Source organism: Balaenoptera borealis, assembly GCF_965194805.1.
Source record: "Balaenoptera borealis genome assembly, chromosome: 15".
Classification (NCBI taxonomy): Eukaryota; Metazoa; Chordata; class Mammalia; order Artiodactyla; family Balaenopteridae; genus Balaenoptera; species Balaenoptera borealis.
Genome location: NC_138871.1, coordinates 60340810 through 60358438, shown reverse-complemented (window position 1 = coordinate 60358438; position 17629 = coordinate 60340810). Strand labels below are relative to the sequence as shown.

Genomic DNA, 17629 nt, shown 5'->3' with positions numbered 1-17629 from the left:
GTTACCAGAACTTCTGATATTTTAAGAGAAGCTGGAAATCCAGAATTTTGTATGAAATTTTCTTATTTTAAAAATATTGTGTGGGCTAATTAAAACTGGTCTGCAAGCCAGATTTTGCCTGCAGTTAACCTCTGTATATCGATGATTCTCAGCTGTGATTAATAATACAAAATTTACAAATTATTTACTTGTATAGAGTGGATGTAATACTATCCCTCTAATATCACTTTTACTCATTTGTATTCAGTATGCTTTCTTGAGCTGAAAATTGTTATATCTATGGGAGTATAACTTGGAAAGGTGAGAACTGTTTTCCTGAGGGGATATTCCATAGGTGAATATGCAATTAGTCGAAAAAGTCGAGAATCCCTGGTCTAGAAACTATGAGGTGAGTTGGACAAAGTTCCTCATTTAGATGTAGATGATTGAAGCATTTCATCATTAATGAAAGTAATTAAAAAACAAAATATGCATTTTTATCATTGAACAGCTTTTAAAAATATTTTTTCAACTTACACGGCCCCTTCCCTCTGCTTTGGTTTATCACTTCACTTTCTCTCATTAAAGCAGGGATACTGAGTTTTGTTTTCCAAATCCACAGGAATATTTTCCTTAAAACCAAAAAGATTTTTTAAGGTGAATAAAAAAAAAAATTTACTAAACACATTAAATGAATGATTAAAATAATCTCTGCAAAGTACTCCTTTTAATATGCATGACTCTGTAAACATATTAGTTGCTATCATTCCTGTCTCCAGGTTCTTACCATGCCTTTTTCTGCTTGTTTTCAAGAATAATTTTTTGGATTATTATGTTGCTTACCTGAGGGACCTGCCAGAATGCATCTCTTTGGTTCACGTGGTTGTTCTGAAGGAGGTATGCGTGCACTGTCCTTTGGTTACACGTGTAACTATATGATGTTGCTCATCTGCCCAGAAACTACAGCACATGCGCTCTGAGCTTGCTCTCCAGCCTGGGGAATGGCTTGAACGGAGCCACTGACACTCCTCCCTGGGGTTAAAGGAGCCCACTCAAGGATCAGTGCCATTGCTTTGGTCTTTGCTGTTCCTCACTGACCTTCTGTTCCATTCCAATGGAAATACAGACAAAGTAAACAGCTATGCTAAGCAGAGATCTTCAGACTGCAGCTTGCAGCCTTGAGGGGTTTTGGGTTTCACAGGCTCAGACAATATGAACTGAATATTAAACTCATGTTATCTTGTATCTGTCAGTTTATAAGATTATAAAATGGCTTTAGTCATGTTGCTTTAAGTATTGCTTCTGCGATGATATATTAGGTGCTCAATAAGCACATATAAATATAAGACAATTCTAGTTATTTTAGGTCAATAGAAAAGAACCATATCAGGAGCTCTAAAGCTAAGAGTTAATCGAGTTTCACAAGAGGTGAGAGGCTCTATTAACTTTCTACTTCAACCCCCTACTGCTCCCAACCCAGTACCCAATACCAACCACGTGTTAGCACTCTGCAAATATTTGAGAAAGGGAAAGGAGGGGAAGGAACATGGAAAAAGTCCAGCATGTTTCCTGCTGCCAGGCCAGCTGACCAGTTTCTAATCATACTCCCTTCCCCATTCTCATGAGGCTCCCATCCACCCTTAGTGCCTATTCGTAAACCTCTGTAAAGATTACTGGCTGAAGAACCTTAATGAATTTAGTCAACTCATATATAATTTACTGAATGCCCACTGTGCTAAGATGGTGTTGGAGGGTGGGGAAGAGGAGGGAGTAGTTGGGAAACTTGGGTGGATTCTGAAGAAGTATATAACATGTCCCCTGCTAGAGAAGAGTTGTCTCCTTGAGCATGTCCCCGAACAGATCAATGCTGCATGACACTCTAGATGAAGAAAATTCTCTTCAGAGAAGAGAGTAAACCCTTCTTACTCTGGGGGAACTGACTCTGGGGTTTGACAGCCAGAGCTGGAGGGACGCTGAAGACTGACTCCAACTTTCTTTCATTCAGGGTGACGAAGAGATTAAGTCTGACATCTATACACTGTTTTTTCACATAGTTCAGCGCATCCCTGAATATCTGATACATCTGCAGGTAGGTATGGCTGGCCAAGCCACTAAACTGATTTTCATGCTAAACAGTTGTTTTTAGCTTCCAATGAAAGACACTGTGAAGGGTCAAGGAATCATTAATATTTCTAAGAAGTGTTTAAATGATTTAGATTGTTATGATTACCCCATCTCCACCTTGTGGTATGAGCTAAAATCTCATTCTCTAAAAATTTTTGGCTCGTGATGCCAAAAATGAAGTTCTATCTTCATTGACCAGCAATTCACACCTATGCTGATCCAGGATCTTTCTATGGCAGCTCCTGCCAGACCCTGGATACCTATTCAGTCCCTTCCACCTTGGTTCTACAGCCATCTAAATGCACCCGACTACTACTTTCTTTTGGCTTGCGTCCAAGGGTCTACAATACATTGTGCTTATATCTTGTGTCACAGGAGAAGCATGGAGAAGCTGATGAGCTGACTTCGTCACACCATTTTCCCGCAGGGTTTGTAGCATCTTGGAGGCAGTAGAGTTCAGAAAGAGACTCATCAAAACCCCTACCAGCCCCTCTTCTTCCCACCACCCACCTGTTCTGGTTTAATTGCTGACTGATCTTCTTAAGTAATTCAGTGAAAGCATCTCAGAAATGCTTGGGATTTGTCTCAGGTAGAAGTAGCCCAGTATTAACATTAAAAAGACTTTCAATTGTATGTGGCTTTAGATCTTAAAATCGTTCTCTCACAGTAATTATCTAATCTTTTCAACAATCCCATTAAATAGGTATCATTAGTAACATTTTTTTAGATAAGGAAATGGAGACCCAAAGAAGTAACTTGCCCAAGTTAAGACACCTGGTCAGTGAAAAAATATAGGCCTGAAACCCAGGTCTTGCAAGCAGGTTGTAAGTAAGTAAATAAGAGCCCAGAGTCTGCTGTCTGACTTGAGTTCAAATCCTGACTCTGCTACTCATTAGATGTGTGACCCAGTGAAGATTATTTAACTTCACTGTGCCTTGATTTCCTTATTTGTTAATTGGAGTAACAATGGCATATATCTAACTGGGTTGTGGTAAAAATTAAATGAGAAAATAATGTAAAGGACTTACTGTTTGGCAATAGGAAGCACTCAATAACTGTTAGCTTTCCCAAATCCAACCAGCATGCACATTCCACTATAGCACAGCAGGCAATGTAACAGGAGGGGCCACTAGGTCAGGCTTGATCATAAACATCCCCTCACTTCCAGCCTTGATGCCTGACCTTCTCACCATTGGTCTGACTCCTTTGGGTTATAAGGCATTGCCTATAGAAAGTAATTGTTAGAATGGCTCCATTACTTCAGAGATCTAATTAGTAGATCCTTCTAATTTTTCAGATGGAATTATGTTCAAATTCAACTCGAACAGGAGCAATAGTGACTATTATTTTCCCTTGGTGTGATGGACAAGGAGAACAGCAAGTTTGACTTTTCAGTTTGTAATTAAATTGGCCATTTGCATCATTTTGATTAAATGGCTACCAAACTCTCACAACAGATCAAGGCAAGGTATAGAAGAGAAGAAACAACTTTTCATTCTAACTATGCAATGCTGCTTCCTTTTTTCCTCCATCCAGAACGTCCTGAAGTTCACAGAGCAGGAACACCCTGACTATTACCTACTTCTTGTGTGTGTTCAACGCCTGCGAGTATTTATCTCACACTACACCCTGCTGTTTCAGTGCAACGAGGATTTGCTTATTCAGAAACGGAAAAAACTCAAGAAGTAAGGTTCTGATGGTGCAGTCTAGAGGGTTGATCAAAGGTTTCTGAGAACAGGGATACAGACGGTCAATGTGAGTGTCTGTCACAAGTAACCACATTGAATGCAAAGCGGCTGAAATGCAGTGATGGAGGCGGAAGAGAAGAGAGAGCAGGGGAGGGAAGAGAGGCGGCGAGGTTGGCTACAGGAGGGAGGTACTTACTACCTGGTGGAAATTAATTTAGAAAAATAAGCACTTTTCCTCTAACGCTTATGCAGACCTTCTATTATCTCATGTTGCTAACCACCTCAAAAATAGTTGTTTCACTAAACTTGCCAGGTTTAAAGTTGCAGTTTAAAGGCCAGAATGTGATTTCTTTCATTAATTCAAGAAATATTTACTGAGCACTTATTGTATATCAGGCACTGTTCAGCAAACTGAATATACTGCGAAGAACAAAACAGACAAAAATCTTTGCCACATGGAGCTTACTTTCTAGACCTGAGTAGCCAGTTAATAAATAAGTTAAATGGTTTAAGTGCTATGGATAAAAATAAAACAAATAAGGGAGGGGGGTGGTGGTTGAAAGGATTTCACACTAAGAGGAAACAGGAAGGACTGATTAAGGAAAAGCTGGGCTTATGAGGGAACAGAAGCAACTCATAACAAAGCTTCCTAATAACCTGGAATTCTTTCAACCTCATCCCAATCCAATGAGGAAAACAGAATCATTTCTGTGCGTGCTTTACACCAGTAAAAGATGCTATGTCCCAAGCCAGGGCTCCTCTAATGGATGACTTCTCCTCATACTCCCCTGACCCCCAAACTCAATTCAGCCAATTAATCAGCACCCCTACTCCTACCCAGCATCCAGCTTGCACTCTATTATGTAAGCAACCTGGTTTGTAGAGAGCCCTGGAGAGACCGAGAACTTCACAGCTGAGCTTCATCTGAGAGATAGTCTGCCTTTCTTGGTATAATGTGTGTGTTCAGAGAGCTGATTTCCCATTGTAGACCCTGAGAATTATTACCTCCATTCCATTAGGTCATCCATGGCGAAGCTGTACAAAGGGCTGGCTTCCCAGTGTGCAAACGCCGGGCAAGATGCTTCTCCCACTGCAGGCCCCGAGGCTGTCCGTGACAGTGGGATCCACTCAGAAGAGATGCTGCAACCCTACTCTTCTGCTCCCAGTTCTGGCCCTGCTGTCACGTAAGCACCTGTTGCTGTGGAAAGGTTAATGACAATGCCCTCGCCTCCCAGGTGGTCTGTGTGGGGTAGCAGGCCAGCCTGTATTAGGAGTATGACCTACAGGACTCCTTCCTCCCTCTTGCCCCATCAGCCCCATATGTGGCAGGCAAGCAGCCGACCCGAAGTTTGGATTCCAGAGGACGGCACTTACGTTAAAGAGCAGGCCTAGAGGCTGGAGGTTACTCCCAACAATTTTATCACACACAACCACCCTCCACCTACAGCATGAGTCTCTCTGGGTTTGGACAATGACAGAGTGGAAGGGAGTGCCGTAAGATGCCAGGAAGGCATTTTACAACCCCTCAGAAAGGTGGGAACCCACTTAATGTCTACAAAAGATGTAGTGAAGAAAAAGGTTTCCCAGTCAGGGGTCAGAGGAAGTCTGGGCTCTGAGGATGAGAAATACGTCTGAGGTGATACAGAAAGAAGGCTGTTTAGCCCTTCCCAGTTCTCCTTGAAGCTTCTTCAGAAAGGGACTTCATGACCTCTGTTCTTCACTTATGACAGCTTCTCTGAAAGCTGTTCTGGGCAGTGGATGGATTTGACAGTCTTTTAAAGTCGCTGCACACAACTCTCTCGCACACTAAGCTGGATTCTCGTTCAGCCAACTTCTTGATGATCTTTAGGGTAAGGATTAGGCTATTTACATATCTGGAACTCATTTTACCTCTGAAGGATGTCAACTTGGCCACCTTTGAAACTAGGACTTCTGGAAGAATAAGGGAAACCAAAACTCAAAATTCCAAACCCCCAATTTACCAAATATAGACAATTCTCATGAAACTAATTCCTTAGATTATAATTTCTGCTTTGGGTTTTATTATCTTAAGGAAAATTTAGAAATCATGCAAGAAGCTACTTATCTTTTCTAAAACTACAATGAAGTGAGAGGCAGGCAGCTGAGATTACTTCAATGTTTAATCCCTACAGTTTTTAGAATGCTAATTACAGTCACGGGAAGGAGCAACTGATCAATAACACAAAATAAATCCTGTTTGCTTTCTGCCCTTATCTCTTAAAATTGAGAACATTTGTCAGTGAGAGATGGAAGTGCAAATGTGGAGGCAGAACGGAGAAATTTTATCATCATTCTGAAAACCTATGAGACATTCACTTTTCTATAAATAGAGCCCAGGATAAGTTTCTTACTATAGAGAAAATCCTTGAAGTCCTATAAGGAGAGAACTCCTTACAGAAAAAAATACCTTTCCTGGGTGGGAAGTGGGAGACAGGAAGTGGAATTTTAGTTTTGTGGATCACTTCAGCTCTTAAAACAGTGACAGAACTCTCTACTTTGAAGTGAGACAAATAGAGCCCAAAAAAGAAATCCCTAGAGATTATATCCAGACTGAAGATGGCTGTCATTGCATTCTGTGCTAGAAACATAGCCAGAAAAAAACCCAACAAGAGTCTTCCAAGTTAAAAGAGAATTCAAGTCAATATTTCATTTTACTATTTTTTTCACCTCTGTAAATGTGAGACCTAATTTTCATCTTAAGATCACCAGAGAAAGACAGTCAGTGTTAGCATTTACATCTGCATTCTTTATGCATTTTCGTGGTAGAACTAAGTATGAATAAATAAACTAGCGCAACCAGTTTGGGTCAGTGTATCGTAGTCCACTCACATCTGTCTGGCAATTAATTCCAGCAGAACTGGCAAACCACATCCAATCTGATGGGTATTCTATCCAAGCATCCAATGTTATTCTTTATCCATGATTAAACAAAAAAACCCTCCATGAAATTGGGCATATTCAGAGTGACAGCCTTTTCATTTCGGTAATGTTTTTTTGGGTGGAAGTTTGAGACGACTTACATAGCATGCTTTATAGCCCCAAGGAATTTTTAGTTTATTATGAAAATTTCAAACATACAGAAAAGTAAAATGTACAGTAAACCCCACACACCAACATTCAGATTCAACGGTTATCAAGATTGTACTCCACTTACTTCATCTGGGAATTAATTCTTAAGCATTAAGATCCACGAGTTGAACAAAAGTTGTTTCCATGATTGTACATGACTCTGCTAGGGCAAGAAAGGGAGAGAAGAGAGAAAAGAGGTGCCTTGGGGCCTTGACAAGTGGTGGGAAGGGTCGGAGATTGCACATGGGGAATGACGAGCATCCTTGGCCTACCAGCCACCTCTGCGCAGTGCCTCTGGGCTCAGATGGGTACTTCCAGCATCCCTTTCACGGATGGTCATTTTCACTCTCCCACTTGGGGGACCAGGGCTCGTGGGGACTCCTTAATCTGAGAAGCCTGTGGCGCTTGGGAGGTAACACACGTAGGCGGCTGGGAGGGACGGAGAGGAGGGAGTCGGCAGTTTGCACCTAAGCGGTCTCCGGCAGGCAGTGCGTCGGTCCCGGCCTTGCGCTGCTCGGTGAGAGGCGTGCACTAACAAACCGTAAGCACACTTGTTTTGTATTCTCTTTCCCCTTTAAAGACATTTGATGCCCCCACTGAAGAAAAGCCAACAACAGCAAAGCTTGATGGAGAGCATGCAGCCCGGGAAGCCCAGTGACTGGGAGATAGAAAGCAGAAAGCACGAGAGGCCTGAGAGCCTCCTGGCGCCGGGGCAGTTCTGTGCCGCCGAGCAGGACGTGAAGGCGCTCGCTGGGCCCCTGCAGGCCATCCCGGAGATGGACTTCGAGCCCTCTCCGGCCGAGCAGCTGGGCAACGTGGAGCGCTCCCTGCGCGCCCCGGCCGAGCTCCTGACCGACGCCCGCGGCTACGTGCCCGCGGCCTACGACGAGTTCGAGTACGGCGGCGAGATCTTCGCGCTGCCCGCGCCCTACGACGAGGAGCCCTTCCAGGCGCCGGCCCTCTTCGAGAACTGCTCGCCTGCCTCTTCCGAGTCCAGCCTGGACATCTGCTTCCTGCGGCCCGTCAGCTTCGCCGTGGAGGCCGAGCGGCCCGAGCACCCGCTGCAACCCCTGCCCAAGAGCGCCACGTCTCCGGCGGGCAGCAGCAGCGCCTACAAGCTGGAGGCGGCAGCGCACGCGCACGGCAAGGCCAAGCCGCTGAGCCGCTCGCTCAAGGAGTTCCCGCGCGCGCCGCCCCCCGAGGGCGTGGCCCCGCGCCTCTACAGCACGCGCAGCAGCAGCGGCGGCCGCGCGCCGCTCAAGGCCGAGCGCGCTGCGCAGCCGCACGGCTCGGCCGCCTCCGCCCGCGGCGCGCCCAGAACTTTCTTTCCCCAACAGAGGTCCCAAAGCGAAAAGCAGACCTATTTGGAAGTAAGGAGGGTAAAGTAAAACCGACCCCAAACCCACAGCGCTGGCAGACCCGGGCTTAGATCTCCAGGGTGCAGTCTGGGCTCACCTAGCGTGGAGGGGAAGCAGGCTGGCCAGGCGGGGGCGCAGAGGCCGGGCTGGGCGAGGATGTTGAGGGAGAGCCCGGGTTAAAGGCTTGACCATCAGTGGCCCTCGGAGGAGAGCGTTAGCGCCCATCCTGCAGTGCCAGGACACAGGAGCATGCCTTACCTATATATGTAGGACGACCGAAAGACTAGGACTCCTAGTAGACCTGCTTAAAACGCCTCCCCCCACCCCAAGTGAAAGAGTTAGAGGTGTTCTCTGCCTTGCTGCTTAGGCTGTGGCACCTCCCAGCTGCACTTCACTTGCAGGGCACTGCACTCAAGTCCCAGGCCTGTCTGTTTCTTCCTTTGCCTGTTAGGCGCACCCCTTGTTTACACGTTCAAAATATCGAGTCCTGTGTGCCAGCCTACTGTACTCCCCGACCTGCACCCTTGTTTGTAGCTAGGGAGGAGGCAAGTTGCCCTCTCGCTCTGAGGACTCCCTGCAAAATTGACTACAAAATTCATTTCCGCTTGCTTTCCTTTTGCCTGGAAAAGCGTGTCACCTTACTTGGCAGACTGCAGTGGGACGAGGACAACACAAAATAGTCAAGGAAGCATTGACTCACAAACACCTTCTTTGGCCTCTATATCGATGTTTGGTATTTTGATGTCTAACCTTGGTGTCTGCAAGCCTTGGGAGATTTAAAGAGGTGTTTAAATACACATCCATGAAAGGACTAATAGTTCCTGAGCAAATAATTTCTCCTGAGCAAATAATCATGCACGTGATTGGAACAAAGGCAATTTCTGATTAAACGGAGTAACAGTGTGGCTTTGACCTGTGCCCCCATCCTTCCTGTTAAACATTTTAGAAGTGGTGGTTAGGGTTTACAGGGCAACTCTGTATTGATTGATAACATCTTGAAAATGACAGTCCAGGACTGCCTTTACCTGCACGACGTATCCCTTGCATCCAGCACTAGGGATCCTTTGCCTAGGTGAGAAAGGGTTTCTCCCAGGAATGAGGGCCCTGCATTCCACCTGTTTTCTATTTCCAAGTGAGTGGGAAGAGATCGAAGATCATTGACTCCTTTCATTCATTCATTTTTCAGCAAACACTGAGCACCTGCCTTGCACCAGTCTCTGTGTCAAGTGCTCAGGGTTCAGAAATAAATGGCATCCAGTCTCTGCCTTCCAAGGCCACTGGCTTAGCCCAGGAAGGAGACGCATAAACACAGAATTATAATAAACGGTGGAAGCACATGGGAGGGTATTTAAACCCTCCTATGGTGATGATGGTCAGAGAAGTCTCCTAGATAGTTTGAACGTCTGAATTCAATTTTAAAAGCTGCTTAAAAGTTGGCTAAGTGAAGAGAGGGGTAGGGAAATATGAAAAAAGGCTCATGGGCCTTTTACAAAAATGGCAGAGTGAGTTTTTCCTTGTAAATACTGTCCCAGGTGGGAGTGGTGGACATTAGGCCAGAGGAACATGAAGAGCCTTGGAGCTTGCCGCCCACCTGGACTCCAGAAATCAAAGTCTGTGTCTGCTTCCTGAGAGGGCAGAAACGCCTTAGCGTGCCCAGCTAAGGTTGCTGAGTTTCCCCAGGATTCTCAGATTTCCTTCTGCCTCTGATTTTCAACTCTGAACTTTATAAAATTCTGTTAGGTAAAATTTCTTAGACAAATCAAAGTTAGGTGTGTGTCAAAGTTTAAAAGTTCATTAACAAGGGAAGTAGAAAGGAAATAATAGTGCCAGTTCAAAGTGACTTGGGATGGGCAGAGATATACATACAGAACCTTATAACTAGTATCGTCTAAGCTGCAAAGAATGCTTTTATTTCATATGTTCATAAAAATGTCTTTTTTTCCCTAGTTGATGTGTGAAAAATTGGAAGCTCAACAATTGCTAGACAAAAACCATTAATCAGAGCGAGATGGGGTTTTAGTTGCAAAAGATTAACTCTTCAAATCCCCATCTTTAAAGATATCAGCTCCTTCCTGCTGAGATGTGCAAAGTTCCTAGGGTTCCAACTCCTCAAATATACTCTGTGTATCTTCCACCCCTGCCCTCAGAGCCAACCAAACCCTAGTCTTTAGTGTTCTGTCTCTAAGAGTCAAGAAAGAAGACACTATGCTTTAGTGGAAAGAGCACCTGACTGGGTGTCAGGAGATCCCGGTTCTGGTCCTGACTCTGCTGCCAGATAGCTGTGTGCTTTTGGACAATTCATTTGGCTTCTCTGTGCCTCCAGTTTTCTCATCTGTGAAATAAGACAGTCTATACCTACCTCACAGGGTTGTTGTGAGGATAAGGCCAAATAAGATAAAGTTTGTGGATATGCTTCCTAAAGTATGGAATGCTATACAAATGCAAGATATTATCAAGATCATGATTCCACAGATTTTCCTAGAACTATTAATAGATTTAGTCCTAAAAAGTCCCTAAAAGCCCACTTCTCAAAATATGGTCCTTGGGCTAGTAGTAAATGTATTACTTGGGAGCTTGTTATAAATGCAGGATTTGGGCTCCACCTGTGACCAACTGAATCAGAATCTGCATTTTAGCAAGATTCCCAGGTGATTCATATAAACATTAAGTGCAGGTGGGCTGGCACATACCTTAAACTGTTGGTTTTCAAAATCTAAGTGTGCAAAAAGATTATCTAGGCCTAACTTCACAGAATCTGGTTCAGATAGTCTGGCTTGGGGCTCAGGAGTCTACATTTAAATAAAGGCCCCAGTTGATCCTGTAGCCCCAGGACCACGCTTTCAGAAACACTACACTAAGCCATTAAGGTGTTGATCTCCGTGGTTTAGTTATGAATCTTCATAGAATCTCAGAGACTCTCTAGATCTGCTACTACAACCCTGAGTTAAGGTCTCAAAGTCAAACCCATATGTTTCCTGAAAAAAATTCATCCCCACTCTTTGCTCTCTATCAGCAAGCATTCACCCATCCAATTCATGAACGTTTCAGGGTGGTTTTTGCTTTGACTTCTTGGCTTCTCTTTTTGGTTCAAAATTAAGTAGCTATTTTAGGTTGCTTTTTAAAAAGAAAGTAGAGAGTTCACAAAAGATAGAGCCTTGTTTTTAAATTTATTTTAACTTTACACTGTAAATAGCATGGATTAAGACTTGTAAAAGGCATGCGTGCAGGTTGGAAATATTAGTTGACATTTATTTCTAAACAGATCTGACCTCTCAAAAACTCCTTCCATCATTAATGTCTAAAGTGGAGAATTAGGAACACGAGTTTAAACTAGTATTAAAATCAAGAAACTTTTTTATTTTGTAGAAAGAGAAACATAGCCAGGGATATGAGGGGACTACTGTAGGTTTTCCAGCAAGACAATATTGTTGCCAGAATAAGAAGTTAATCTTCCTTTATTTCCTGATCTTTAATTATTGTTATATCATAACCCTACTCTAGACTATTTGCCTTGATATGTAGAAAATACTTCCACACTCAGCAGAAAATTATCCTCTTTTCAACTACTGGTTTCTTAATTAGCCTAGGTTTGCTTTGGTTGGAATAGGGTGCCTGCCATTAGCCTTTTGGAGTGGGAGAGGAAAGTGACAAGTTAAAAAAATTGTCCCATAGTCAGGATCAATATTAACTTTGGAAAAGAGTAAAAACACACCCCTCTTTTGTGTTTTCAGGAGATGCATTTAGAAGACGCCACGAGATTCTGTCCAAAGGAAGAAAGAGAAAGTGAACAAACATCTTTCAGCGATCAAAACCCCAGGCAAGACCAGAAAGGGGGCTTTCGCAGCTCCTTCCGCAAGCTCTTTAAAAAGAAGTGAGTAGCCCTTAGACAAGACAGCATTGTAACTCATTTCCCTGTGGGCTAAGTCTTGAGGTTTTAACAGTAATAAGTATCAAGTAGCCTGGTTTCACCCAACTGCTTCAAGCTCAGTGCCTGCACCCAGTAGCCACGATTCCTGCCAGGTGAAGATGTTTCTCATTGTGATCTCGTAGAGTAAAAGCAAACTCAGCTCTGTCCTCTGCTGCTTCTGTCTTTTAGCCCTACTTCCTTGTTCCCAAAGTCATGTGTTCTGAGAGGAGTGAGCAGAGGAGGTCCCCTAGGAAATCCCCTGTGGCTGGGAGGAGTGGGATCCACTATTGGAGTTGGGTGTAATGGGTGCGCCAGCAGGATCTCCCCACCTGTGGAAAGTTTTCTAAGGCATCACAGCGCTTCTGCCTGTAGGGACCTATAGTCATCCTGGTTGCTAGTGCATATTTTTGGGGACTTCTGCCAGTGTTTTCCCTAGTGGAAATGATTGAATGGATTTGGCTTGGGTCCTAGTTAAAAAATCACTTTAATGGAGTTTCCATACTCCATAGGAGGCAAAAACAAGGCCTCTCCCTCCTGTGGTCCTTCTAAGATTCTCAGTCCTTGCTGTGTGGAATCACCCACCTGTCATTTCAGTCAGCACTTATTAGCACTGTCTCGCAGACTGGGAGACCATGGCCAAACCCCAGCATGAAATGTAAGAAGCAAGAGCTGAGCGTTAGCATTTGACGGTGGGGGGGTCTCCAGTCCAGCCATCGCCTGCCTGGAAGACGGCTCTCTCTCTCTCCGCTGGTCCTCAGGCCTGTTCCCTCTCCCTTAGAGAGATTTGCCTGCTACTTAGTTTCTCTTGGAAGAGGAGGTTCTTGAAGTGAGTTTTAAACAGGAACTCTTCCCATTTTAGTGGATGGAAAAGTTAAAGACACTATCGCTGACTTTGCAGAGCTGCTGCTAAGTGACGAAGCACAGGGAAATCACTTTCTCCTGATTTAGATAATGGTCTTGATGTTAGAATTGGGGGCAGGCCTGGAGTGAGGACTTTTTTCGATGGTTTGTCTAATTCCTCTCTGATAGGGAGGGTAGTACTGAGATTAGTAGGTCTCCGATTGTTGGGCCCACCTGTTGTGACTGGAAGAAGAAGGAAAGGGGGAGAAACTACCGCAGTGAGACAGCCCCACTCCATGAGTCCCCTTTCAGTTTTGCTAAAGTAGCCCCGTGCGTGCATGACTACTGCTAGATCCGCTTTATTCAGGGGGTAATGAGCTGAGAATTGTTCCCCTCTCTCTAGCATCATAGATTTAGATCTTTCCTGACCCAGTACCTATTGTCAAGTTTTGGTTTTTTTTTAATATTTATTTATTTTGGCTGCTCCGGGTCTTTAGTCGCGGTGTGCACGTGGGATCTGGTTCCCTGACCAGGGATCGAACCTGGGCCCCCTGCATTGGGAGGGAGATCCCCCTACTGACAGGTTTGACAGGTTGGAGAGAACTGGAGGCAGACAGCTCTCCAGCCTGACCCTGGGATTTAGGCTTCTGAAATCTTCTGAGGGCTCCAAACTCCTAAGGACACTGCTTGAGCCTATCTTTTTATTTTATTTTATTTTATTTTATCTATTTATTTATTTATTTTTGGCTGCATCGGTTCTTTGTTGCTGCCCACAGGCTTTCTCTAGTTGTGGTGAGTGGGGGCTCTTCTTGGTTGTGGTGCGCGGGCTTCTCATTGCGGTGGTTTCTCTTGTTGCGGAGCACGGGCTCTAGGTGCGTGGGCTTCAGTAGTTATGGTGCACGGGCTCAGTAGTCGTGGCTCGCGGGCTCTAGAGTGCAGGCTCAGTAGTTGTGGCGCACGGGCTTAGTTGCTCCGCGGCATATGGGATCTTCCCAGACCAGAGATCGAACCCGTGTCCCCTGCATTGGCAGGCGGATTCTTAACCACTGTGCCACCAGGGAAGCCCCGAGCCTATCATTTTATTTTTACTTATTTTTATTTTTAAACCACAGTACTTCCCAGGAAAACAGCCACTTTTTGCCCAGTGCCATTTATAGTGACTGGGTGCTGTCTGTTAGAAAGCAATGAGTAATGGATCCACCACGGCTCCTTTACAAATTCCCGTTTTTCAGAGATGTAAGAAAACACTCTGCCAGTTACCTGAGGCAGAGGGAGTGGGCTTGTCCTCTCTGTATCCAGGGGGCAGAACCAGGAGCAATGGGTAAGAGGAAGAACCTTCTAAAAATGCAGCTGCCTGGAACTGGAGCTGGCCGCCTCATGAGGGAGTGGGTTCTCTTAAGGAGAAGCTAGATGACCTTGGTCAGGGATGCTGTGAAAGGGATTGCCACACTGGGTGGGAGATCATTGCCACTTGAGTGCTTTCTAGTCCTGAGATTTGCTTTATCTGTAGTTTGACTTTGTTGTAGATCAGTCTGGGTGATCACATCTTTTTAACACCTGAAACAAGAAATTAATGTGGCCTGGGACCTCTAATTTTAAAGACTCACCATGTAGAAGACCAGATTTTGTCTTTCTATAGCCTCCCACAGCCCTTGGTTCAGTGCTGAGCACTTGCTGTGGACTCTCCAAATTTTCATGTTGGTTAATTGCTTTCAGCCCTCTTGCAGCTTTTTGGGATCCTTTTTAGAGGGCCAGATGGATCCCCTTAGTCCTCTCATCCTTTTTCATAGATGAGTCCCTCCTGCGTCAGTCCACTTGCTGCCACCAATCCTGGTACTGCCTTTGTATTTCAAATTTGAAGTGTTATACGGATGGAAGCAAAGGTGGCGCCACGCAGATGGCTGCTCCCTCTGGCAGGCTTTCCTGGCTTTTTACATCTTGTGTAGAACTGTGAGCACCATCGTGTGATGCTTGCTTATCGCCTCGTGTCCAGGGTGCTGCGGTGGGCACTCTGGGGACTTGGCATGGGATAAAGAAGCAGCTCTAGTAGCTTTTCCTGAGTATTTTCATCCAAGAACCATGGAAAGTTTGTTCCACTATGCTGAAGTAGAGACGAAGGGCAGGGAGGCCCCAGTGTAGCACAGAAAGGTGAGTGGCTCTTAACTCAGATGAGAACACTCGATTTTTCTCATTAATGGAACATCCTTTATTATTTGCATGTGCCGTGCAAGATGCTTGTCTCGGAATTGTGAGTGGCTTGGTTGGTCCCAGCTGTTAGTAGGAACTTGCACCCTGAAGCCAGGCATGCGGACAGGTACAGGGAGGAACCAGAGAGAAGGAGAATCAGCCCATTCTCCTCCCATGTGTCGGGAGGTCAGGCTGGCAGCAAGCTCTGGGACTTCAAGACGTGGTTCATCCCGGGTACTGGAGTCATGTCAGAGGCTGGCCTCAGAGGTCCAAAACGGACCAGCGCCAGAAAAGCCACGTGTGTCACATCAGGGGCTCGCTGCCTGCCTCTCCCACGGCCCTCTCGAGGCTCACTCCCGTCTGCGCTGACACACGTTTTGTATCCATAGGGGCTTGTTTGGCTGGTGGCCCCACCCACCCAGAATGCTGCTTCGGGACGAAGCTAGGCATGGAGCCAGATGCAACAGAAAACCTGAGAAAGGGTTCTCTTCCCTCTGAGGCTGGGAGGGCCGAATGCTCCTACCCACAAGGATTCAAAAGGGAGAGTCAAGCTGACATCATAAAACAAAAAAAATCCTGAAAAATGCCCAAGATATTTGGGGAAAAAGATGACGCTCTGATTGTTTCTATCTCGGGCACATTTGTCCTGGGTAGATGCCAGGTCATGTGTCCCTGAGAGCTGCCCAGAATTGGTCAGAATAAAGACTGCATATCTTAAAGTTGGAAAATGTTAAATGATTAAAAAAATTTTCAATGAGGATTCTTAGAAGCCAGGAACAGACCTAATGTGATAGACTGATACTGGACTGAATCCTTGTCCCCCCGCCTTTGAGCAGGACGGTAGGCAGACTATCCCATTCTGCAAGGATCTATCTGGAGGCTTTCAAAAACTTAAATCTAGACTGTCCTGAAGTCTGAGACAGATGCTACTTCATCTTTATATATAAATCTTGCACTTAGGCTAATAAGTAGTCTTGGTTGGGGGTGTGCATGGGGGAAAAAGGGTTACGTAAAACAGCTTAGGGGCAGGGAATGTAGATGCTTTCTCTTTTTATCCTCAACTCTGGGGGGAGTGGAAGACAAAGAATATGGCTTCCAAATGATTAATTCTGTTTCCTCACCCATTTCTTCCTCTTTAGCACTTTGTAACTCACATGCCTCAGAGTGTCTCCTTCCCAGTCAGCACCCTCCCTCTACCAGTCGCATCAGGATCTCTTATTTTCTTAACCACACACTGCAGAGAGAGCACTTCTGCAGGGCCCCATATGATTGAATGTCAGTGAATCCACTTCTTTTGTGTCCTGTCAGCTGTCTTTGCATTTACTCAGCCTTGGCTGTGGAACAGACCATGTAATAGAAAGAAGGACTACTAAAGAATCAATTGATAACTTTACCCTCACCTTCTTCTCTACCTCCTTAGAGCCTATCTCAAGTTCTTCCTCTATTCTTACCCACATTGGGGTTCTCTCTCATTTCCCATTTCACTTCCTTATACAACTTGAAAACTGAAGGAGATGGCTGAAGGGATAACATTTACTTAAACCTGATTACAGATGTTACTCAGTAGGTCATTTGAAATCAGTCACTAAGTTAAGGATCTTCAGTGTTCTAGGTACTGTCATTAGGAGCTTACGATCCAAATGTAAGAGTAACCTAGCTACAAGGTTTAGTACCTAGACCATAGTAACCTCTCTACAAATATACATTAAATGAACGTTCATTTGTCACCCTGTTGATTACCTGGGCCAACTGATTTGGCCGACAGGATGGGTGTTCCCTTGCTCCCTTACTTCTCCATCTGCATGTTCCTAAAGCTTTCAAGGCAGAGTCTTTCCATCAGAAAACCAACCCTTCCTAAGTCAGAGGGTCCTGCAGCACTAATTCCAGCCCTCCTCCCTTCCCCCACTCCAAACAAACAAACTTTAAGGCTTACCGTAGGAAATTGCTGCTTGCATGACCCACCCAACTTGTGATTTTTCCTCATCTCTGTCAGTTGAGTGGAAGGAAAGTTAGCGACAGGTCCGTTCTTTTCCCGTCAAACATTTGGATGGCTGTGTCGGAATGTACGAGTAGCCATCGTACCCTTACCCAGCAAGCGTTTGCCTGCCTGGCCCTTTATGTGTTCCCAGGCCTGCCCTGCAGCAAGCCGGAGTGGCCCCAGGAACTCAAAAGCCATTTCCCCGTTTTATCGAGGAAGGGGATAAAAGCAAATACACTAGCTCTTTCTCCTAGATTCTGCAGCTCACGTCTCAGTAATTTAGGTAAGCATTACTCGAGAGCCACACCTTCGGAGGAATCCATGAGTTGAGGTGGCCATATTTCATTAGAAAGAAATCAGTTAAAAATATCTTTAAAAGGATAAAAATGAGCTTTTAGTCACAGCTACAGTAGAATGCTGGATTTTGAAAATGATGAACAAGTTAGCCGTTAGTTAATATCAAGAACTGCGGAGCCAT

General features: G+C 44.9%; 1 protein-coding gene across 1 annotated transcript in view; it reads left to right on the top strand.

Annotated features, from left to right (window-relative positions):
* The window catches only part of ARHGEF33 (Rho guanine nucleotide exchange factor 33), an 83564-nt gene that overhangs the window by 52082 nt on the left and 13853 nt on the right, over positions 1-17629 (top strand). Inside the window, exons 11-16 of the mRNA XM_082358377.1 lie at positions 793-876; positions 1985-2068; positions 3640-3788; positions 4811-4975; positions 7462-8260; positions 11971-12110. Of these exons, the coding sequence (XP_082214503.1) occupies positions 793-876; positions 1985-2068; positions 3640-3788; positions 4811-4975; positions 7462-8260; positions 11971-12110 (1421 nt within the window). The remainder of the gene's footprint in view (positions 1-792; positions 877-1984; positions 2069-3639; positions 3789-4810; positions 4976-7461; positions 8261-11970; positions 12111-17629) is intronic.